Source organism: Telmatherina bonti, assembly GCF_933228915.1.
Source record: "Telmatherina bonti genome assembly, chromosome: 8".
Taxonomy (NCBI): domain Eukaryota; kingdom Metazoa; phylum Chordata; class Actinopteri; order Atheriniformes; family Telmatherinidae; genus Telmatherina; species Telmatherina bonti.
The window spans coordinates 6,225,205-6,250,857 of NC_136626.1; the positions used below are offsets into that span (position 1 = coordinate 6,225,205).

General features: G+C 44.6%; 1 protein-coding gene across 1 annotated transcript; it reads right to left on the bottom strand.

Annotated features, from left to right (window-relative positions):
• Positions 1-307: 307 nt before the first annotated feature.
• Positions 308-12,447, bottom strand: dph5 (diphthamide biosynthesis 5). Its single transcript, XM_079244475.1, has 7 exons — positions 12,220-12,447; positions 9,422-9,546; positions 5,784-5,892; positions 4,239-4,359; positions 1,679-1,718; positions 1,507-1,610; positions 308-542 (listed from the first exon to the last, which is right to left on the bottom strand). Exons 1-7 carry the CDS (start codon positions 12,352-12,354, stop codon positions 310-312), a joined length of 867 nt encoding a protein of 288 aa, XP_079100601.1. The 5' UTR covers positions 12,355-12,447; the 3' UTR covers positions 308-309.
• Positions 12,448-25,653: the final 13,206 nt, after the last annotated feature.

Consider the following 25,653-nt stretch of genomic DNA (forward strand, 5'->3'; position numbering starts at 1 on the left):
CTGGGTAAGTGCCTTTGTCAGAGACAATCTGAGCCCCTCCCACCATGGCGGACATCGCCACTGGGACTCATCAGTAAGTTTTTTACTGTGCCAAACCATGTGACCAAACCATGTGACCTGTTGTTTTTTTTTGTTTTTTTTAAAAGCTGTAATAAATAAATTTCTCTGAACCAAGTTATTGATCCGATTTGCTGCAGATCAGAGTCGTACTGCTTGTTGCTCCGTTTTAATACCACACTGTTCCTTTAAACGGTCACATGACCTCGCCGTCCGTCTAGGAGAAGGTTAAACTGGATCAATATCGTGTCGTTAGGAGGTGTACGTCGAGCTGTCAATCATGCGCAGGTGTTGCAGTGCGTTTGGTTCTGCATTCACGCGCAGCAGGTCCACCTCCAGCGGGTGGAGCTGGCCGGTGACGACCAGCGAATGGAGCGGCCCGCCGAGGTCACATGACGCCAGCTGCTGTAGAGTCCCCGTGCGGATGACCTGATTGTCTGAGCCGAGCCGGGCCACGCCCACACACACAGTGTCCTCTGTGATGCCTGCAGGACGACGAGGAGGGACAAAAGTCATGGATGAATAGACATACATTCATACACTGAGGGTGAACCTACATACATAGACATACATCATGTGTGGAAAAGAAGGACAAGACCCTCCGCCCGTGTTTAGACTATTACGGGTGAAACTAAAAACATGCATATAAGAAGGGTGAACATGCATACATATAGAAAAAGTATACATACGTAATGGATTGAAACCATAGACTGAATATAAAAGATGGGCGGAGCCTCCGTGGCATCACCCGTAGGTTTCTGAAGAGCTGAATTGAAGCTGGTGGGGGGTTCTTACCGTCACCATCTTGGCATCGTCATGCGTGTCTCGCCCAGAAAATTGCAAATATGGACAAAGAGGTGGAGCTGAGAGGGGGGGCTGTGAGCGTCATGGTGGATGATTGACATCGAGCGAACTCTGAGCTTTCTATAGCTAAGAGCTAACCAGCTAACGGAGGTAAGTGGGCTAAAGCTAAGTCACGTTGTTAACCAGCTAAAAACCGCGGTTGTTCTACGTTCTTCTGACTTGAAGCGGGAGATCGGGTACCTGTCAATCAAAAAGACACACCCCAAAATATGGGGAACTTCGAGATTAAACTACTTTTAAACGGGCAAGTTAGAAAAAAATTCACTGCCCCCACAGTTGTCATGAAGGTAAACCTGACCTATTAAACCTAAAATGGATTTTTGTACCAGGCTGTAAACATGTTTATTTCTGCTGTGAAGTTGGTCTTTTTAACATGGGAGTCTATGGGGATTCGCTCTATTTTAGCGTCGGAGGCTCCGTCCATCTTTCATATACGGTCTATGGTTACATACATCATGGAATTACAGACGTGGACATAATTGTCCAAAACGCAATTATATAAAAAGACTGAAAACAACATTACCGAAGAGATGTGGCATATTTATGACCAATGACGGCTCACCAGGAGCAGATCACGTGACTTACCAAGCTCCGCCCCCTCCTCCCGCCGTCTGTGGATGATCTGAATCAGCTGATCTGCAGCCTGACTGACGGTCATAAAGCGAGGCGGTTCATAGATCTTCTTACCCCTGAAACCAATAATCAATACTCAACTTAACGATTTCTGGGAGGACCTGGACGTGAACCTGGACCTTACCTCATCATGTTCTCGATGCTCTGCTCCTTGACTTTAATATCTACCAATAGAAACAAGAAGAGGGTTTATTTCTGATCAAATATTCTGATTTATGTCCAACAAAAGATCAATAACAGAACAATAAATTAAAAAATTTAAGTTTCTGTAAATCAGAAAAAGGTAAAAACTCAATTATTTCAAAATCAATAAAACTAAAATCTTTAACACATGATTTTTCCTGCATCTCAAATAAACATTTGTAATAACAGTTGGACAAACAGATGAGTAATTAGATAAATAGATAAATCAATGACTAATTGGATAAATCAATAGATTTGTCGTTGAAAAACTAAACAGGTTAATGAATGAATCGAGTGATAAGTGGCTGAATTACTAAAAAAAATGGATTAACAGATTAAAGAATGGATGAACAAGCCAAATGTATGCAAACATAGATAAAAAAAACAACAACTAATTAATATCTTGAAGTGACACAGTGTAAGTTCTGAGCCAAACATGAGCTAAATGTGAGAGAAAACTGATGATTTTTGCTTGACGCGTGGCGGCACTCCGAGGCGGCTGCCCTCTGCAGAAACCAGACATTTCAACAGCGGATCATGAACTTTCTCATGTCTTTCAGCCTGCGTTTATTCCATAAAACGCAGGCTGAAAGACATGAGAAAATGGACGATGAGAAGATGGACGGAGCCTCCGGCGGTAAGAAGTGAAGCCTCTACGGAAGTGCATAAAACTGCAGTTTATGCACTTCCGTATGTTAAAAAGACCAACTTCACAGCAGAAATAAACATGTTTACAGCCTGGTTCAAAGATCCATTTTAGGTTTAATAGGTCAGGTTTACCTTCATGACAACTGTGGGGGGAGTGAATTTTTTTCTAACTCGCCCGTTTAAAAGTAATTTCATCTCGAAGTTCCCCATATTTTGGGGCGTGTTCTTTTGATTGACAGGTACCTGATCTCCTGCTTCAAGTAAAAAGAATGTAAAACAACCGCGGTTTTTAGCTGGTTAACAACGTGACTTAGCTTTAGCCCGCTTACCTCCGTTAGCTGGTTAGCTCCTGTTATCTCCAGGTTAGCTTGGTTAGCTCTTAGCTACAGAAAGCTCAGAATTCGCTCAATGTCAATCATCCACCATGACGCTCACAGCGCCCCTCTCAGCTCCACCTCTTTGCCCATATTTGTATTTTCCGGAAAGAACGACACGCATGACGATGCCAAGATGGCGATGGTAGGAACCGCCCACCAGCTTCAATTCAGCTCTTCAGAAACCTACAGAAAGATGGACATAGCCTACGCGATGTCCGTCTTTTATATTTAGTCAATGGTTCACTCACAACAATGGCAGTAAGTGTTGCAGAATGATGAGCAACTGCTCTGTTTTATGGTGTTCATACACTGATCAATTGGCAGCAGTGTCATGTCACATAAGCTGATAGCTAATGCTAATTTTTTCATAACACGTGAGTTGTGTCAAAGTTACTGCTTCATTTCATACTATAATATTGTTTATAATGTTTTCAGGGTAGTTTTGGCTTTATTAGAGTTTTTTTTTTTTTTTTTTTTAGATCAAAGGAGGAGTTGTGTTGCATGTGGGAAGCAACAAGTTTAGCGCCCCTAGTGGCCAAAAGTTATACAGTATCTGTCCATAATATAAATAACCAGGCTGTTTATGAAGAGCTTATAGCATGATATGGGATAACTTTAATGCCAACTGACTGCATTAGTTTCGTACATACGTACACGTAGTTTGGCGAGCTAAATCACTATTATGTCACTACATTACAAGGCATCACCATAGCAACCATAGCGTTATTCAATTGGCTCAGATCAGCTCCTTTTGACAGGTGAACGAAAGAAACAACAGTTATTTAGAATAAAAACTACATCATAATAGTTCAGATACTTCAGCATATTTAACAAGTTTTGCAAAAAACAAAAGAACATTTGTTTTAAAATGTTTACTGTGTGGGACCATGGTGGTATCAGCAGACTAAACAAGTCGGATCCGCGACATGTCGTGCTGTTCCAGACTCCGCGCCGTGCATTATCGCCGTCAAGTTCACGGCTCCTCCGTGTTTAATTCTTCCCTGTTTTTAGTATTATTATTACAAAAAAGGTTAAACTGGGTTACTAGTTATTCTAGTAAATATTATGGATATATGTTCTCTCAAACCGTCACGTTAACGCCGCACTCTGCGGACGTCTCTCTGCGTCCCGTCTGATCCAACATGGCGGCTGTTCTCTCCGCAGATGATGGATGAGCGTCTGACTCTTTCTTTCTTTCTTTTATTTCCTCTAATGAATATTAACAACAGACACCAGCGGCTTATCCGCCTCCCTGTGGACTGTTAGTTTAGGGGGGCGGAGGCCTTTAGGGGTCCGCAGGGTGACTGATGGGGGTCTGGTTGGGGGTTTACAGACACCTGGTGACTCCCTGGAGGCAGACAGTCAGACATGGATCCAGGAAGGAGGTGAGGTTTCAGCTCCTCCGAGTGTCACGTTGAAGCCGTTTATCATTCTGCTTTTATATATGGTGTGTGTGTGTGTGTGTGTGTGTCTCACCCAGCAGACAGAGCGTGTGAAGTCCAGCTGTTCGGTTTTTACAGATCTTGTCATAGAAGCTTTCAGGTCTCCACGTGTCCGTCCAAAACACCACAGACACCGTTTCCCCAAAATTATACAGCTGACACACACACACACACACACACACACGTCAGATCAGCTGTCAGCACGAGGGTTGATGGGCAAGATGTTAAAGAGGAAGTAAAGATTTAAGTTTGTTTGTTACAGCTCATGTTCTGAACGTGACTCTTCAGTTAAAACCTCCATCAGCAGGTCTGGTCCCGGGTTCGGCAGGTCCAGGACCAGCAGGACTAAGATCGGCAGGTCCGGGATCAGCAGGGGAACCAGCAGGTCCGGGACCAGCAGGACTAAGATCGGCAGGTCCGGGACCAGCAGGACTAAGATCGGCAGGTCCGGGATCAGCAGGGGAACCAGCAGGTCCGGGACCAGCAGGACTAAGATCGGCAGGTCCGGGATCAGCAGGGGAACCAGCAGGTCCGGGACCAGCAGGACTAAGATCGGCAGGTCCGGGACCAGCAGGACTAAGATCGGCAGGTCCGGGACCAGCAGGACTAAGATCGGCAGGTCCGGGATCAGCAGGGGAACCAGCAGGTCCGGGACCAGCAGGACTAAGATCGGCAGGTCCGGGATCAGCAGGGGAACCAGCAGGTCCGGGATCAGCAGGTCTGGGATCGGCAAGTCCGGGACCAGCAGGTCCGGGACCAGCAGATTCTGGACTAGCAGGTCCGCCAGAGCCAGACTGATCTTTCCCAGAACCAGAACCTGAACAGGTCCGATGGAGGGCTGGATCTTTAGAAAAGTCTTAAAAAGTCCTTCCGGGTCCTGGAGACCATGTGGAGGATTTGTGTTTAATAAAAAAAATCAGCTGTTCAATAAAATTCTGAATAAGAAACAATAATTTCATGTAACGACTGGAAAGTAGCGACGAAACATCTTGATCAGCCTGAACAGCGAACTTTTCAGAAATCTTCCATACGAGGATCCGGACCCGGATGAAGAGGAACAAACATCAACTTTAAGCTCCTTAGAACTGGACTGACTGGTTCTGACCCATTTACTGTATTCATGTCGAATAAACCACTTTAACTATTTCCTGTTTTCTATTTTGTTTTTATTTTCATCTCTTCAAATGTCACAAACACGAAGGTCTGATGTTCTTTATTCAAATAAAGACGAATAGAAACCGTGGGGGTCCTGCGCTGACAGCAGCGGCTGAGTGGATGGAAAATGAGGCTCATTTGCATATCCCGCCCCTCATTAACATATTAACAACCTCCCAGCGGGGCTGCGGCGTTAGCTTTAGGCCTGTGTGAGGACAGCTGGGTCCTGGTCTCAGCCCGGCTGCTCTGACAGCGCCGTTATTGATGCCTTCAGTGTGAACGGTGATGCCGTTTAATGAGCTTCTTTGGGAGCCGCAGCAGATGGGCGGAACATGCATGAGGAGCGTCGCTGCCCTCCACCCCGACTCCCAGGAGGAAACCTCCGCTAGGCGGAAAATAACCAACCAAATGAGACGGAACTCACCTGCAGACCACAGCAGCCCACTGCGTTCATGACGGAGGCGTTGTGGATGACCTTGTAGGGTATCCCAGCATTCACGGCCCTCAGGACCAGGTCACTGTGGGTGGTGGCGCTACACAACACACAGTTACACTTTTATCAGAGGTGTGCAATCTCAGTTTATTACAGTTTGATTATTAAACAATTATCTGAATTTTCATGCATCTTTTTCCCCGTTAAGGTTTTTTTCCTCACTTCGTGGCTCCTTTATACTTCATTCTGTATCCGTTAAATCGAGTGATCAAACTCAGTTATCTCCACTGTCTTTCATTTACGCCGAACCATAAATAAATCCAACAAATATTAAACATATTTCTTATCTCGTCTCTAAATGTTTCCCTGGAACCTTCAGGAAAAATGTGTCAGGAACAACCAGTTCCTCAAACTGGGCTGAATGGAGCTGCTGTTGCAAGTTTGGAGTTTTACTGTTTTATTTTATTTTGGCGTTAAACAGCTTCCATATACAGGAAGCCTCGCCTCGTGTCCATTTAACCAAAATGTTTCCAAACGCTGACTTCAGGCTCAATGAGGAAATCTTCCACTCAGAAACAGTAGATGCTAGGCTAGCTGCTAGGCTAGCTGTTAGACTTCCTGTCCGTCTCCATAAACGGTCCGGCCGGCACGCGTGACTTTCCAGGTGCATTTCTGTAATTTAATTAGTCAGAAAAATAATCATTTTAGAACATTTAGGAATTGTAATTAAAGTAAGTGATGCATGTAACAGGTAGGTAATGTCGGGGAGGATGGTGCCATCCTTGTATTTTCAGTCACATGACAGGCAGAGCCTCCGTGACGTCACCTATAGTTTCTGTACAGCTTTTACTGTTATAATACATAAAAACAAACATAAATAAAGCGTTAAACATCAGTTCAGCACATATGAGCGAACCAAACTTTTTCAGCTCAACCAGGACTAAACATGCCAGAAATGCAGCTAAAACGGGGTTTACCATCTTAATAAAAAAAAAAAAAAAAAAACATTATTCACACAAATCATCTTAAATTTGTTCTTAAAAAATGTTTTTTTAAATAAAACCGAAAGTTGTAGTGACAGGGATGTCTGGTTTACCACGGTATAGGGCTGGGCGATATATCGAATATACTGGAGATATCGTGGCTAGTCCGATATAGAAAATGTCTATATTCGTCATATTGGAGTATCCTGTTGTCACGCAGGTGTTTTTAGCTGTGGGCGGGGTTTCCTCCCTCCTCCTCGACTCTGCACCGCTTTGCACAGAGAGTTAAAGCAAGCGCACCTCGTTACGTACATAACGTGAGCTACGTGCTACGTCATGAGAGGCAGCGTGGAGCCACTGTTGCCAACTTGGCGACTTTCTCGCTAAATCTGGTGACTTTTTTTGTGAAAAGTGACTAGCGACAAATCTAGCAACTTTTACTGGAGTTATTGGAGACTTTCCTGGTGTTTTGGCGACTGACTTTAAAGCGCATATTGTAAAGTTATTGTCAGAAGGAGAGTCTCTCCCCGTCCTAAAGCACTCAGTCGCTCCGGCTGCAGCTGCAGCCAGTCAGAGGAGCAGAGAGGACACCTGCACGACTCCACCTACAGTCACAATGAACAGCCAAATCCGCCACTGATCCCGCTCTGGATTACAGAGTGGGACATAAATTACAACGTTTTTCACGTCATTAATTCTATTTAATTACATTCACAGCCTCTGTCACTTACTCACCTCATCCACTGTGTGTGACACAAGCATATTTATCTGGCTCGTCATGTCTCTAGAAAGTACAGAAAGCAGTGGGAATCAAATCCTGAATTAAAAACTGGCTGAAGCCATTTATTGGAGACGATACGAGGACATTCTGCCTGGATTATAAGACTGATTTCTACGCTAAACTCTGCGATTAAAAAAAATACACGACAACTCAAAAACGTATCCATAAAGCAAAGCCTTATAATAGTTCATCATTTGAAAAGTCCCCCCCTAGAGCACCTATTTTCATACGCTGCATTTATTACATCATGCAAAGTCACTTTATTTTGTTTTAAAATGACATGTTTCTGCAGCTGCTTTAACTGTTCAATAAATACGGTTTTGATCAGTTTGCTTCGTTACAATTTCATCCTTTTGGCATGAATGTTTAAAATCAGCATATCTTAATGCAGTATGAATAATTATGTTTTAATGGAGACACAAAATCATCTTACTGATGTGACTGTATGCACCAAAGCATTTATTCAAGACTAAGGTAAATATCGAGATATATATAGTATATCGTGACATGGCATTAAAATATCGGGATATTACTAAAAGGTCATATCGCCCAGCCCTACCAAGGTATAAATACCATTACGTTTTCAGTCATAGCGTGATGCCGTCCCTGCCGCATGAAACCGTCTTATGAATCACCGGGAAAGAGTTTCAAGTCAGGTGTACCTCCAGTCACATACAGGTGCGGTAAGTGTTCGGACTGGTGTGGGAGTACAGAAGACGGCTGAGGGAGTGAACTACAGCAAGTTGCAGGTTTGAAACCCCCTTAAATCAGTATGTAGTAACATATTATCGGAACTGATGTTGAATAAAAAACACTTATAAATACACTATTTGGGTTTTTGGAGTAGTTTCTGTTAGTATTTTACTACTGCGTCTAAAACGGCAAGACAGGAAAAAAGTGCCAAAAAAAAAGCAGGCAATCGAAAGAAGCGCAGTGACATCATCTCACCTGTAGATGGCGTGTCATTCTTTTTAAGGCCAATTATGAAGCGTGTTTGGCGTCTTATGTTAGCGCGACGCCTACGATCTTTTTTTAACCTGATCAAACTTTATTGATATGTTGCGCTAAAAGATTAATCTGAAACTAATTATTTTAAAATGAACCTGATTATAGAACAATAGAACATGACACTGGTGACTTCGAGGCCTTTTCTACAGGGACAAAAAAAAACATGAAAATGTTTAAAAAAAAAAAAAAAAAAAAAGTTAACATCTACTTTTTACACTTAGATATGTCAATATTTCCGTTATTAAATCTAAACGATTGTAATTAAGGTTTTACATCAACATTAAGTAAAAAACTGAGAAAATCTGAAGAAAGTCAAGCTTTTATTTTAACTGAGGTTTTTTTCATTATGGTGCTTAAAAAGTGGAAATTTAAGAGTTAACGTTAATAAAACAAGACTAAAGACCAACATTTTCTCTTGGTTTTTATTAAAATTCATGTAAATTTCTTTTAAAGTTCTTTAATTACATTTTTTTCTATTCTTTTATTTAGCTTTCTTAAATTTGTTTTTTTGACCTCGTCTTTTTCCTCACCGGTTGGAAGTCAGCTCGGCCGGACCAGACACTGGATTGTCGTACAGACAGTGAACTCAACAGTACCAGCCTGCAGCAGCAGAACATGAGATCCTGATCAGAATCTCAGAAATGTAAACTGGAAACCAGCAGCAGTGGGACGCTGCCAGCCAGCTGCTCGCCGCTCTGTCATTAACTCAGCGAAGAATCTGCTGCTTTTGGGGGGAACGTGCAGAAATGAGGGGCCGAGATGAAACTCTGTGGTCACATCGGACTGCAACATGCTGACGCAGCAGACCTCAGATCTGCAGGACTGATACAAAGCTACTGGTGGAAGATGTGACTCACCCAAACGGGTCGCCCACCACCAGGAACGCCACGTCAGTTACATCTGCATCCTTCAGGATCTCATCGGCTCCCTGCTCGACCAGATCCCGGTCAGCCAGGATCAGCTGCTTCCCGTAGTACTCCTCCTAAAGACAAAGAAATACAGTTAACACAGCGTTCAGGTTTTATTCCTTCAAACCGTCTAACCAGCCAATCACATGGCAGCGTGTAGTCACGTACACTACATGCTAGTAATGAGAAGAAAGCAGATTTAAGTGACTCCGGACATGGTATGGTTGTTGGTCTGAGTAATTCTGTTCAGACGTGTTATCAGTTTAATCTTGTTTGTGTCCGAGCCCAGTCTGACCTCAGATCAGATCAGTGATACTCAGAGGAGATTGTCATAGGGCCGGGCTATTAATCGGATTTTAATCTACAGTATGATCTGGGTTTTCATCGATGATAAAAATAAAAGGGTGTGATTATTTCTCTCTCTGCAGTTTCCTCTCCTGCTGTCTTCAGCTGCTAATCGAGCGTCTCTGGCGTTGCAGCGCTGTGCTGTAAACTCCTCCCACAGCCGCTTTGCTTTCATTCAGACACTGTTGCCAACTTGGCGACTTTCTCGCTAAATCTGGAGACTTTTTTTGTTAAAAGCGACAAATCTAGCAGCTTTTACTGGAGTTATTAGAGACTTTTCTGGTGTTGTGGCGACTGACTTGAAGGCACATATTGTTCTGCAGTTACTGTAAGGAAGGAGCAGCGGGAGCCTCTCCCGTCCTAAAGCACTCCCAGGCGGCCAGTCTCAGTCGGCTCCGGCTGCAGGTCCATGTAGAATAACTGCAGTAGGTTGTGGAAGTTCACCTAAACATAGTTTATACCATTGTCAGTGAGAACTGGCTGCATTATTTTCCTATACATAGTTTGGCCAGTTAAACACGGTAATATCCCTCCGTTACGGGGCGTTACCATAGCAACGCGTTAACCAGCTGGTTCAGATCAGCCGTCTTTTAACAGGTGGATGAGAGAAACGCGCTGCAGCCTGACAGCGGTTGTTTGGTATAAAACGTACATCCAGGCCAACGTAAAACAGTTCGTATAATTTACTATTTTGGCAAATGTTGGGGGGAACAAAACAAAAAACAAACAAACAAATGTGTTATAAAATGTTTACTGTGTGGAACCATGATATAAGTGGATGAAACAACCCGGAACCGTGCATTAGACAGTTATAATGCCCGTCGACGAGGCGAGAATACCAAGGAGCACAGTGTTGTTTAATCCTTACTTATATTTATCTGTTTTGTAATTAATGTTTTTGTAATAAAACGTACATCGAGGCCAACCTAAAATAGTTCCTATATAAGTGGTAAAAGCGGAGTAAACAACTCAGAACCGTGCATTAGACGATTATAATGCACGACACGGAGTCGAGAACACCACGACGCGCAGCGTTTATAAATACTGGATAATTGTGTTAAATAATCGAGATCTCAATTTTAGTCAAAATAATCGTGATTATAATTTTTGTCATAATCAAGCAGCCGTAGATTCTCATCATGATGTGGTGGAACGGGAGATGCCTCCACAACCACCTGGATCTATGACTACCTCACAAACAGACCCCAGTTTGTGAGACTGAAAGGTTGTGTGTCTGAGATGGAGGTCAGCAGCACTGGTGCACCACAAGGAACTGTACTCTGGCCATTCCTCTTCACTCTGTACACCTCAGACTTCCAGTACAACTCTGAGTCCTGTCATCTGCAGAAATACTCTGATGACTCTGCAGTTGTGGGGTGTATCAGGGATGGATGAGGTGGAACGGGAGATTCTCATCATGATCTGCAGTAACTGTGTGAATATTCATGTCAACATGGAACAAAATCTCTGAGGAACGTTTCTACCTTGTTGAATCCATCAAATCCGGAACTAAAAATTCTTCACTCAGCGAAAATGTAATTAGACTTTTATAAGCATAATTTTACATTTTTCTTCCATCTGCAGCAGCTTTGCAGCAAAATAAGCAAGGATTTGGACTGTAAGGTAAGTATAGATCCATCCTGGCTGTAATCGCCGCTTTAGTACCAGTAAAGACTGGGAAAGGCGTCTGGTTCTACTGAAACAAGATGAGGAAACTGCAGCCTTTAATGACGACGTGAAGCTGCTGAAGTTACTCAGATGAAACAGCAGGAATGTTTCAGCGTCGGAGCAAATCAGATGTTATAGGTACAGACATTGATCTTATCAACCAAAATCTCTGATTTGAACCTGATGAGGAAAGTCTGGCTCTAGATATTCTTACTGAGATGTAAAAATATTTGGTTATAGACTGTAAATGTTTACACCAGATCCTGATTTATTTTCTATAAATCTGAATGGATTATTTCTGTTTCTTTTTTCATAATGTGGAACATTTTAAAGCTCAACATCTAGAAGAAGATGATTTATCATATATATTTATCATATTGTCATTCAATCTGGGATTTATACATCTAGTTTTGATTCATGTTCTTGGCCCCGTTCTTCTGTCAGTATTTTGTTATGTTGCACTAAAGCTCCAATATTCTTATTGACTTGCTCGTTATTTATGTTTTCTCGTTGTTTTTATGTAGAATGTAATAATAAATGTCACATATTATGTTTATTTTTAAATACCCACCTTTATTTTTGTAATAAAAGTACTGATATGAGCAGCTAAAGTTATGTTCCGTTATTGTGTTATTTACATACATACCAATAATTCATATTTATTTAAATCTTCAATTTCTTTTGCAGCTGTCTCTATGGAACTTGGGGGTCTGACTGAGCTGGTCTGGACTTACCAGAGCTTCTTTCCCCACTGTGAGGATGGAGGTGTAGGCCTCCAGGTAGACCCTGGAGCAGCGCTTCACCGCCTGCAGACCCTTCACCGTGATGTCGGTCGCGTCTCCGAGTCCCAGGCCGATGAGATACAGCATCCTGTCAGCTTCAAATCGATGTTGTAGCTCTGAAATCTCACCATATGAAGCCAGAAACCATCCAACTTTACGTTTTACCCTCTTTCACGTGTTGCCCTGCTGTACCGACTAGAATACGACTTGCTGTAAAGTGTTTATGTTTACGACAGTTAGAACGGTAGTACGGCCTTTCCTAAGAACAGCGGTAACGCCGAACTCAACTGAGAAAACGGAGAATTTACGTTTTACTTCTTTATAGCAAAGTTATAATGTTAAACTGTATACATGTTTACTTTGTGGTAAGATTAGACTTTAATTCGGCTGCTATTAAATGTAACTATTATTATTTTATATCTCACAAATAAACACCAACTATAGCAAACACACTGGCTGTTTGCTTATTTTCAGCAGATTAAATTAGCTAATAATCGGTGCAAAATAAAATGTAATAATGCCGAATTGAAGAATATGTCAGATACTTTTAGAAAACGCGAGAATATATTGTGTTTAATAGAGTTTCTTATATGTTAGCCTTTGTTTACACTGCTTTTTGTAAAGCCTCCACAGTGAAATCCCCAGTTACATATTAAAGGTATTTGTTGAACCTTTCTGCAGGTCACACAGTCAAAACAGAAATCCCAGGGAATGTCAGTAAATCCACGTGGCAGAAGAAAGAAATCTGTTTGCGTAAAACCAGAAGTGTTTATATAAATACTGAGTCAGACTTTCACATTGGCTGCAGATGTTAAAACTGCGGTTCGATCAGTCTGATCCATGATTTTTAATGTAGTTTTTACAGCTTACAAAGAGCCAGAAGACCTTCAGAAAAACATGCAGAACTTTGCTGAAGACGATAAAAAAGATTAAAACGAGGTCTGGCTGCTGGGGAGGGAAAAGGAAACAAGTCAGAGGGTTTTATTTACATCACTTTTTCACTGTTTTAACGCCATTTTAACAAAGTTTAGCAGATTTTAGGGTAAAAATGTAAATTAATTTGCTGCTTTTACACAACTTCAAAGAAAAATAGTGAATTTTTGAACAAGTGTAATCTGTTCTACAGAGTTTTGTAAGCATGGATGCGACCATCTTCATGTTCAGGTGTCTTTAACTTTAACCCCCCCCCCCCTTCTCTCTCCCTCTCTCCCTCTCTCTCTCTGCAGCTCTTGGTTGACCAGTCGTCTCCATGGTAACGGCAGTCAGCAGCACATCGTGTGAAAGCAGTTGTGAATGAGTCGGTGGGAAAAGCTGCTTCTCTCTCTCCTCTGTGAGTTCCTCCCTCGTTCGCCCCTTGTTGTGGTAAACAAGCCTCTGGACCATGTGACCCCTCCCATCCCCTTCACTCCTCTAACTGGGAACCAGTTAATGACTGGGATGGTTGGTGGGTTACCTAATGAGCTCTTCTCTTTTTTTCCTCCTTTCTGTGGGGAGGAGGAGGAGGATGGAGAGCAGGATTGTGGTCTTTTGTTGCTGGGTTTCAGGGTTTGTTTGGCTCCAGTCATCCAGAGAATCGATGGTCCATCTCTGTTAACTGTTTCTGTTCAGCTTCAGGTCCTGGTCAGACCCTGATCCAGATTCAGAGTCCGAAGAGGGAAACATGAAATCCTACTTTCAGAGTTGTGCAGAAGTTCATCTTCCTCGATGTTTCAGCATCAGATAGCGAAGGACTTAGAGTGAACTGCTGTTTCTTTTTGTCTTTATGATGCATAGATAAATAAATAAATGATCTTTTCTTGGCTTAAAAACTGAATAAAACTAATTTGATTCATCCACAAAAAATTATTTTTTCATTGTTCGTTGTAGAAAATGACGTTACAGCCGTTTCTGAGTAGTTCTGCGTTTCTAATCTTATTTTACACAATTTATCTTAATTTCCAGCTGTGATTTATTATCTATCTCTCAGATTTTATTGATTCCCTCTTTTCATTGGTCCATTGCCTTCGCTGACCTCCTGTACAGACCGAGGTCACTCGGATGAGCAGCAGCTGAGGCCTTTTGGCCCCGTGAATGTTTTCTGCCTGAATAGGCAAAGTTCATGTTGCTCTGCTCTGCAGGGACATGTTGTATTGTTCACTCTGAATAATAACTGCATTTAGAATAATGTGTTTCTCAGTCAGATTATAGGTGGAACTTCATGATGATAAATCCAAGGTTTACTTATTTAGAAGCCAAGCTGCTGCAGAGCAGGTCTGGAAACTTAAAACTACAAATAAGACCTGGTTTAGAAAGTGCAGAAACATTTTCTTTAGCTGTTTTCCCTTTAGTTACAGCTGATCACGACGCTCACGGTCCACTTCATCAGGTCCACCATCCAGTCCTAGGGCGGACCCCCTTTTTAGTCAAGAACTGCCTTAATTCTTTGTGTGATGGATTCAACAAGGTTTTGGAAAAATCCTCTGAGATTTTGGTCCATATTAACATGAAGCATCACACAGTTGCTGCACAGCATCATGAGAATCTCCCGTTCCACATCATCACCATGATAATCTCCCGTTCCACATCACCATGAGAATCTCCTGTTCCACCTCATCACCATGAGAATCTCCCGTTCTACCACATCATGAGAATCTCCCGTTCCACATCACCATGAGAATCTCCCGTTCCACCTCATCACCATGAGAATCTCCCGTTCCACCTCATCATGATGAGAATCTCCCGTTCCACCTCATCACCATGAGAATCTCCCGTTCCACATCACCATGAGAATCTCCCGTTCCACCTCATCACCATGAGAATCTCCCGTTCCACCTCATCATGATGAGAATCTCCCGTTCCACCTCATCACCATGAGAATCTCCCGTTCCACATCACCATGAGAATCTCCCGTTCCACCTCATCACCATGAGAATCTCCCGTTCCACCTCATCACCATGAGAATCTCCCGTTCCACCTCATCACCATGAGAATCTCCCGTTCCACATCACCATGAGAATCTCCCGTTCCACCTCATCACCATGAGCATCTCCCGTTCCACATCATCACCATGAGAATCTCCCGTTCCACCACATCATGAGAATCTCCCGTTCAACCTCATCATGAGAATCTCCCGTTCCACCACATCACCGTGAGAATCTCCCGTTCCACCTCACCATGAAAATCTCCCGTTCCACCACATCACCATGAGACTTTCCTGTTCCACCTCATCATGATGAGAATCTCCCGTTCCACCACATCATGAGAATCTCCCGTTCAACCTCACCATGAAAATCTCCCGTTCCACCACATCACCATGAGACTTTCCTGTTCCACCTCATCATGATGAGAATCTCCCGTTCCACCACATCACCATGAGAATCTCCCGTTCCACCTCATCACCGTGAGAATCTCCCGTTCCACCTCATCACCGTGAGAATCTCCCGTTCCACCTCATCACCGTGAGAATCTCCCGTTCCACCACATCACCGTGAGAATCTCCCGTTCCACCTCATCACCTTGAGAATCTCCCGTTCCACCTCATCACCATGAGAATCTCCCGTTCCACCTCATCACCATGAGAATCTCCCGTTCCACCTCATCACCATGAGAATCTCCCGTTCCACCTCATCACCATGAGAATCTCCCGTTCCACCTCATCACCATGAGAATCTCCCGTTCCACCTCATCATGATGAGAATCTCCCGTTCCACCTCATCACATGAGAATCTCCTGTTCCACCTCATCACCATGAGAATCTCCTGTTCCACCTCATCACCATGAGAATCTCCCGTTCCACATCACCATGAGAATCTCCCGTTCCACCTCATCATGATGAGAATCTCCCGTTCCACCTCATCACCATGAGGATGTCCCGTTCCACATCGCCATGAGAATCTCCCGTTCCACATCATCACCATGAGAATCTCCCGTTCCACATCACCATGAGAATCTCCTGTTCCACCTCATCACCATGAGGATGTCCCGTTCCACATCACCATGAGAATCTCCCGTTCCACCACATCATGAGAATCTCCCGTTCCACATCACCATGAGAATCTCCCGTTCCACCTCATCATGATGAGAATCTCCAGTTTCACCTCATCACCATGAGAATCTCCCGTTCCACATCACCATGAGAATCTCCCGTTCCACATCATCACCGTGAGAATCTCCCGTTCCACCACATCATGAGAATCTCCCGTTCAACCTCATCATGAGAATCTCCCGTTCCACCACATCACCGTGAGAATCTCCCGTTCCACCACACCATGAGAATCTCCCGTTCCACCACATCACCATGAGAATCTCCCGTTCCACCACATCATGATGAGAATCTCCCGTTCCACCTCATCACCATGAGAATCTCCCGTTCCACCACATCACCATGAGAATCTCCCGTTCAACCTCATCATGATGAGAATCTCCCGTTCCACCACATCATGATGAGAATCTCCTGTTCCACCTCATCACCGTGAGAATCTCCCGTTCCACCTCATCATCACCATGAGAATCTCCCGTTCCACCACATCACCGTGAGAATCTCCCGTTCCACCACATCATGATGAGAATCTCCCGTTTCACCTCATCACCATGAGAATGTCCCGTTCCACCTCATCACCATGAGAATCTCCCGTTCCACCACATCATGATGAGAATCTCCCGTTTCACCTCATCATGATGAGAATCTCCCATTTCACCTCATCATGATGAGAATCTCCTGTTTCATCTCATCACCATGAGAATCTCCCGTTCCACTTCATCATGATGAGAATCCCCCGTTCCACCTCATCACCATGAGAATCTCCCGTTCCACCACATCATGATGAGAATCTCCCGTTCCACCTCATCACCATGAGAATCTCCCGTTCCACCACATCACCGTGAGAATGTCCCATTCCACCACATCACCATGAGAATCTCCGGTTCCACCTCATCATGATGAGAATCTCCCGTTCCACCTCATCACGATGAGAATCTCCCGTTCCACCTCATCACCATGAGAATCTCCCATTCCACCACATCACCATGAGAATCTCCCGTTCTACCACATCATGATGAGAATCTTCCGTTCCACCTCATCATGATGAGAATCTCCCGTTCCACCACATCATGATGAGAATCTCCTGTTCCACCTCATCACCATGAGAATCTCCCGTTCCACCACATCATGATGAGAATCTCCCGTTTCACCTCATCATGATGAGAATCTCCCGTTTCACCTCATCATGATGAGAATCTCCTGTTCCACCTCATCACCATGAGAATCTCCCGTTCCACCACATCATGATGAGAATCTCCCGTTCCACTTCATCATGATGAGAATCCCCCGTTCCACCTCATCACCATGAGAATCTCCCGTTCCACCTCATCACCATGAGAATCTCCCGTTTCACCTCATCATGATGAGAATCTCCCATTTCACCTCATCATGATGAGAATCTCCTGTTTCATCTCATCACCATGAGAATCTCCCGTTCCACTTCATCATGATGAGAATCCCCCGTTCCACCTCATCACCATGAGAATCTCCCGTTCCACCACATCATGATGAGAATCTCCCGTTCCACCTCATCACCATGAGAATCTCCCGTTCCACCACATCACCGTGAGAATGTCCCGTTCCACCACATCACCATGAGAATCTCCGGTTCCACCTCATCATGATGAGAATCTCCCGTTCCACCTCATCACCATGAGAATCTCCCGTTCCACCTCATCACCATGAGAATCTCCCATTCCACCACATCACCATGAGAATCTCCCGTTCTACCACATCATGATGAGAATCTTCCGTTCCACCTCATCATGATGAGAATCTCCCGTTCCACCACATCATGATGAGAATCTCCTGTTCCACCTCATCACCATGAGAATCTCCCGTTCCACCACATCATGATGAGAATCTCCCGTTTCACCTCATCATGATGAGAATCTCCCGTTTCACCTCATCATGATGAGAATCTCCTGTTTCATCTCATCACCATGAGAATCTCCCGTTCCACTTCATCATGATGAGAATCCCCCGTTCCACCTCATCACCATGAGAATCTCCCGTTCCACCTCATCACCATGAGAATCTCCCGTTCCACCACATCACCGTGAGAATCTCCCATTCCACCACATCACCATGAGAATCTTCGGTTCCACCTCATCATGATGAGAATCTCCCGTTCCACCTCATCATGATGAGAATCTCCCGTTCCACCTCATCACCATGAGAATCTCCCAGTCCACCACATCACCATGAGAATCTCCCGTTCCACCACATCATGATGAGAATCTTCCGTTCCACCTCATCATGATGAGAATCTCCCGTTCCACCACATCATGATGAGAATCTTCCGTTCCACCTCATCATGATGAGAATCTTCCGTTCCACCTCATCACCATGAGAATCTCCCATTCCACCACATCACCATGAGAATCTCCCGTTCCACCTCGTCACCATGAGAATCTCCCGTTCCACTGGATGATGAGAATCTCCCGTATCACCTCATCATGATGAGAATCTCCCATTTCATCTCATCACCATGAGAATCTCCCGTTCCACCACATCATGATGAGAATCTCCCGTTTCACCTCATCATGATGAGAATCTCCCGTTTCACCTCATCATGATGAGAATCTCCTGTTCCACCTCATCACCATGAGAATCTCCCGTTCCACCACATCATGATGAGAATCTCCCGTTCCACTTCATCATGATGAGAATCCCCCGTTCCACCTCATCACCATGAGAATCTCCCGTTCCACCTCATCACCATGAGAATCTCCCGTTTCACCTCATCATGATGAGAATCTCCCATTTCACCTCATCATGATGAGAATCTCCTGTTTCATCTCATCACCATGAGAATCTCCCGTTCCACTTCATCATGATGAGAATCCCCCGTTCCACCTCATCACCATGAGAATCTCCCGTTCCACCACATCATGATGAGAATCTCCCGTTCCACCTCATCTCCATGAGAATCTCCCGTTCCACCACATCACCGTGAGAATGTCCCGTTCCACCACATCACCATGAGAATCTCCGGTTCCACCTCATCATGATGAGAATCTCCCGTTCCACCTCATCACCATGAGAATCTCCCGTTCCACCTCATCACCATGAGAATCTCCCATTCCACCACATCACCATGAGAATCTCCCGTTCTACCACATCATGATGAGAATCTTCCGTTCCACCTCATCATGATGAGAATCTCCCGTTCCACCACATCATGATGAGAATCTCCTGTTCCACCTCATCACCATGAGAATCTCCCGTTCCACCACATCATGATGAGAATCTCCCGTTTCACCTCATCATGATGAGAATCTCCCGTTTCACCTCATCATGATGAGAATCTCCTGTTTCATCTCATCACCATGAGAATCTCCCGTTCCACTTCATCATGATGAGAATCCCCCGTTCCACCTCATCACCATGAGAATCTCCCGTTCCACCTCATCACCATGAGAATCTCCCGTTCCACCACATCACCGTGAGAATCTCCCATTCCACCACATCACCATGAGAATCTTCGGTTCCACCTCATCATGATGAGAATCTCCCGTTCCACCTCATCATGATGAGAATCTCCCGTTCCACCTCATCACCATGAGAATCTCCCAGTCCACCACATCACCATGAGAATCTCCCGTTCCACCACATCATGATGAGAATCTTCCGTTCCACCTCATCATGATGAGAATCTCCCGTTCCACCACATCATGATGAGAATCTTCCGTTCCACCTCATCATGATGAGAATCTTCCGTTCCACCTCATCACCATGAGAATCTCCCATTCCACCACATCACCATGAGAATCTCCCGTTCCACCTCGTCACCATGAGAATCTCCCGTTCCACTGGATGATGAGAATCTCCCGTATCACCTCATCATGATGAGAATCTCCCATTTCATCTCATCACCATGAGAATCTCCCATTTCACTTCATCATGATGAGAATCCCCGTTCCACCACATCACCATGAGAATCTCCCGTTCCACCTTATCATGATGAGAATCTCCAGTTTCACCTCATCATGATGAGAATCTCCAGTTTCACCTCATCATGATGAGAATCTCCCGTTCCACCTCATCATGATGAGAATCTCCTGTTCCACCACGTCCCAAAGCTGCTCTGCTGGATGTAGATCTGGTGACTGTGGAGGCCGTTGGAGGACAGTGAACTCATCGTCATGGTGGAGATGATGTGAGCTTTGTGACATGGTGCATCATCCTGCTGGAAGTTTCCATCAGAAGATGGACACTGTGCTCAGAAAGGGATGGACATGGTCAGCAGCAGGACTCAGGTAGGCTGTGGAGGTTAAACCAGGTCATGTTGGAACTAAGGGGACCAAAGTGGGACAAACAAGCCAGGATGGATCCATGTTGTCATGATGTTTCCAGCAGATTCTGATCCTACCATGTGAATGTGGAACTGAACTGGAGACTCATCAGACCAGCAACGTTTCTCCATCTTCTATTGTCCAGTTCTGGTGAGTCTGTGTGAATTGTAGCCTCAGTTTCATGTTCTTACTGACAGGAGGAACCTGCTGTGGTCTTCTGCTGCTGGAGACCATCAGGCTGGACGTGTTGCATTCTGGCTGGAAGCAGATCTGATTTGATTCCCATTTTGATATGTATTGATTAACTCTGAGATCTGCATGTGTGTGATATAATTTAGTTTTAGTCCAGGAGCAAAAAGCCGCGTCACAGATCTGATGTGAAGCCAGACGTCTGGACTGAGACACAAACAGGATTAAACTGATAACACGTCTGAACAGGATTAAACCTGTTTGCTCTTTGTGTGGCATCATTATCCAACTTCAGATCAGCTGATCAGGATCAACGTGAGACTGTACGATCACATCCATCCATTCATAATCCATCCATCCATCCATCCCTCCATGATGCATCCACCGTTCCATCCATCCATCCATCCATCCCTCCATCCATTCATCAATCATCCATCCATCCATCCTTCCATGATGCATCCACCGTTCCATCCATCCATCCATCCATCCCTCCATCCATTCATCAATCATCCATCCATCCATCCTTCCATCCATCCCTCCATGATGCATCCACCGTTCCATTCATCCATCCTTCCATCCCTCCATCCATTCATCAATCATCCATCCATCCATCCTTCCATCCATCCATCCATGATGCATCCACCGTTCCTTCCATCCATCCATCCTTCCATCCCTTCATCCATTCATCAATCATCCATCATCCATCCATGATGCATCCACCGTTCCATCCATCCATTCATCAATCATCCATCCATCCATCCTTCCATCCATCCATCCATGATGCATCCACCGTTCCATCCATCCATTCATCAATCATCCATCCATCCATCCTTCCATCCATCCATCCATGATGCATCCACCGTTCCTTCCATCCATCCTTCCATCCCTTCATCCATTCATCAATCATCCATCCATGATGCATCCACCGTTCCATCCATCCATCCTTCCATCCCTTCATCCATTCATCAATCATCCATCCATCCATGATGCATCCACCGTTCCATCTATCCATCCATCAATCATCCATCCATCCATCCTTCCATCCATCCATCCATGATGCATCCACCGTTCCTTCCATCTATCCATCCTTCCATCCCTTCATCCATCCATCCATCCATCCATGATGCATCCACCGTTCCATCCATCCATCCTTCCATCCCTTCATCCATTCATCAATCATCCATCCATCCATGATGCATCCACCGTTCCATCTATCCATCCATCCATCTATCATCCTTCCATTCCTCCATCCATCCATCCATCCATGATGCATCCACCGTTCCTTCCATCTATCCATCCTTCCATCCCTTCATCCATTCATCAATCATCCATCCATGATGCATCCACCGTTCCATCCATCCATCCTTCCATCCCTTCATCCATTCATCAATCATCCATGATGCATCCACCGTTCCATCTATCCATCCATCCATCTATCATCCTTCCATTCCTCCATCCATCCATCCATCCATGATGCATCCACCGTTCCATCCATCCATCCATCCATCATCCATCCATTCCTCCATCCATCCATCCATCCATTCCTCCATCCTTCCATTCCTCCATCCATCCATCCATTTCTCCATCCATCCATGATGCATCCACTGTTCCATCCATCCATCCATCCATGATGCATCCACCGTTCCTTCCATCCATCCATCCTTCCATCCCTTCATCCATTCATCAATCATCCATCATCCATCCATGATGCATCCACCGTTCCATCCATCCATTCATCAATCATCCATCCATCCATGATGCATCCACTGTTCCTTCCATCTATCCATCCTTCCATCCCTTCATCCATTCATCAATCATCCATCCATCCATCCATGATGCATCCACCGTTCCATCCATCCTTCCTTCCATCTCTTCATCCATTCATCAATCATCCATCCATCCATGATGCATCCACCGTTCCATCTATCCATCCATCCATCTATCATCCTTCCATTCCTCCATCCATCCATCCATCCATCCATCCATGATGCATCCATCCAACCATCCATCCATTCCTCCATCCATCCATCCATCCATTTCTCCATCCATCCATGATGCATCCACCGTTCCATCCATCCTTCCATCCATCCATCCCTCCATCCATCCATCATCCATCCATTCCTCCATCCATTCATCATCCATCCATCCCAACCTCCATCATCCTTCCATCATCCATTCCTCAATCCATCCATCCAATCATTCATCCATCCATCCATCATCCATCCCACCATCCATCTTCCATCCATCCCTCCACCCTTCCATCCATCCATTCGTCCATCCATCATCCATCCATCCCTCCATCTATCTATCCATCCATCCATCCATCCATCCATGATGCATCCACCGTTCCATCCATCCATCCATCCATTCCTCCATCCATCCATCCATCCATGATGCATCCACCCTTCCATCCCATCCATCTATCCATCCATCCATCCATCATGCATCTGTCCATCATCCACCCTCCCATCCTGCTTTCTATCCATCCATCCATCTATCCATCATCCATCCATCTCCCATCCATCCATCATCCATCCACCCATACATCCTCCCATCATCCATCTGTCCATCATCCCTCCATCCATCCATCCATACATTCGCCCATCATCCATCCATCCATGATGCATCCACCCTTCCATCCATCCATCCATCCCATCTATCCATCACCCATCCATCAACCATCCTTCCATCATCCATCATCCCTCATCCATCATCCATCCATCCACCCATTCATCCATCCATCCATCCATCTTTCCATCCATCATTCCATCCGTCTTTCTATCAGCTGTTCAGGACCTCTTACCTACTCATTTAATATTTGATCACTTCAGATATTATAAATGTATTTAGAATAACATACTTTGGGGTGGAGCTAGAGGGGTGTCCAGAGTGGCACTAGTCTCGTCTGAAATCTGATTGGACACCGCAGTGCCACCTCAGGTGATTGACAGACCACTGGAGGAAGATAGAAACCTTTCCAGATCTGCTTGTAACACCAGTACCACAACACTCGTGCAGTGCTAATCTAGCGCTATGCTAGCACTAGATTAGTTTTAAGATCATGTGGGGAAGATATGTCATGTTTAGTTTTCAGTGCGCGTTCAGGGATGACAAGTCAACTCAGTTAATCAAGATTTTCACATCAGAGTTTAAAATAAACTCCAAAGATGGTCAAAGATTAGCTTCGCGCTCAATAAGCTAGCACTACATGAGCCAGTTTAATTCAGACAGGAAGCTAGCACAGATGCTAGCTGGTTATAATGTAGATAGATTATGAAAAAACTGAAGACTAAATTTTCTCTTTTAGCTCATTAGAACTGGACAGACTCCATTTTTGCCTCATTTACAGGGTCTTGTTTTTCATTTAATTGTATTTATATTTATGTTTAAGAAACTGATGATTTTTTTTCTTGTTTTCCTGTAAATACATTATATAAAGAATTTCCCCCAGAAATAATCATTCAAATTAAGCAATGATAAAATCTTCTTCAGTATCTGTTCCTGCTCTGGTTGTTCTATGTTTCCAGTATGAACCACCAGGACTGGATGTTCCAGGCTCTGCTGTGGTTTCTGGTTTATAACTCAGCTGCACATCAGTAAGTGTGGCTGATGTGTAGAGATCCTCTTCGCCCTCCACAGCAGCATCTGGCTGTGATGAAACAGGATGTGGACGTTAGTTTTATCTCTTTGGGCGTTTCTGCAGCTCTAATTATGACTGATCATAACTGCTGCTTCTCTGATCCCGACACTCTGACACATCTGGGTTTCACGTGTCGGATGTCTTCATACGACGTCTGCATTAATCATACAGGATGTCTACGGATCATAAGTGTCCCATAACAAGAAAGTAGGAGCAACAGCAAGATCTGGGGTTCTGATGTGGGATTTCCTTCCTGGTTCTGGTCCAGATGGAGGTTTTCCTTCCTGGTTCTGGTCCTGATGGAGGTTTTTCTTCCTGGTTCTGGTCCTGATGGAGGTTTTCCTTCCTGGTTCTGGTCCTGATGGAGGTTTTTCTTCCTGGTTCTGGTCCTGATGCAGGTTTTTCCTCCTGGTTCTGGTCCTGATGCAGGTTTTTCCTCCTGGTTCTGGTCCTGATGGAGGTTTTCCTTCCTGGTTCTGGTCCTGATGGAGGTTTTTCTTCCTGGTTCTGGTCCTGATGCAGGTTTTTCCTCCTGGTTCTGGTCCTGATGCAGGTTTTTCCTCCTGGTTCTGGTCCTGATGGAGGTTTTCCTTCCTGGTTCTGGTCCTGATGGAGGTTTTTCTTCCTGGTTCTGGTCCTGATGGAGGTTTTTCTTCCTGGTTCTGGTCCTGATGGAGGTTTTCCTTCCTGGTTCTGGTCCTGATGGAGGTTTTTCTTCCTGGTTCTGGTCCTGATGCAGGTTTTTCCTCCTGGTTCTGGTCCTGATGCAGGTTTTTCCTCCTGGTTCTGGTCCTGATGCAGGTTTTCCTTCCTGGTTCTGGTTCTGATGGAGGTTTTCCTTCCTGGTTCTAGTCCAGATGGAGGTTTTCCTTCCCGGTTCTGGTCATGATGCAGGTTTTTCTTCCTGGTTCTGGTCCTGATGGAGGTTTTCCTTCCTGGTTCTGGTCCAGATGGAGGTTTTTCTTCCTGGTTCTGGTCCTGATGGAGGTTTTCCTTCCTGGTTCTGGTCCTGATGCAGGTTTTTCCTTCTGGTTCTGGTCCTGATGCAGGTTTTCCTTCCTGGTTCTGGTTCTGATGGAGGTTTTCCTTCCTGGTTCTAGTCCAGATGGAGGTTTTCCTTCCCGGTTCTGGTCATGATGCAGGTTTTTCTTCCTGGTTCTGGTCCAGATGGAGGTTTTCCTTCCCGGTTCTGGTCCTGATGCAGGTTTTCCTTTCTGGATCTGGTCATGATGCAGGTTTTT

Coding starts and splice junctions, on each gene's coding strand:
- dph5 (XM_079244475.1), bottom strand. CDS start 12,354: ATGCTGTATCTCATCGGCCTGGGACTCGGAGACGCGACCGACATCACG. Junction 5,893..9,421: donor GTGGTGGGCGACCCGTTTGG/GTGAGTCACATC, acceptor TGTGTTGTGTAG/CGCCACCACCCACAGTGACC. Junction 1,611..1,678: donor AGCATCGAGAACATGATGAG/GTAAGGTCCAGG, acceptor TATTGGTTTCAG/GGGTAAGAAGATCTATGAAC.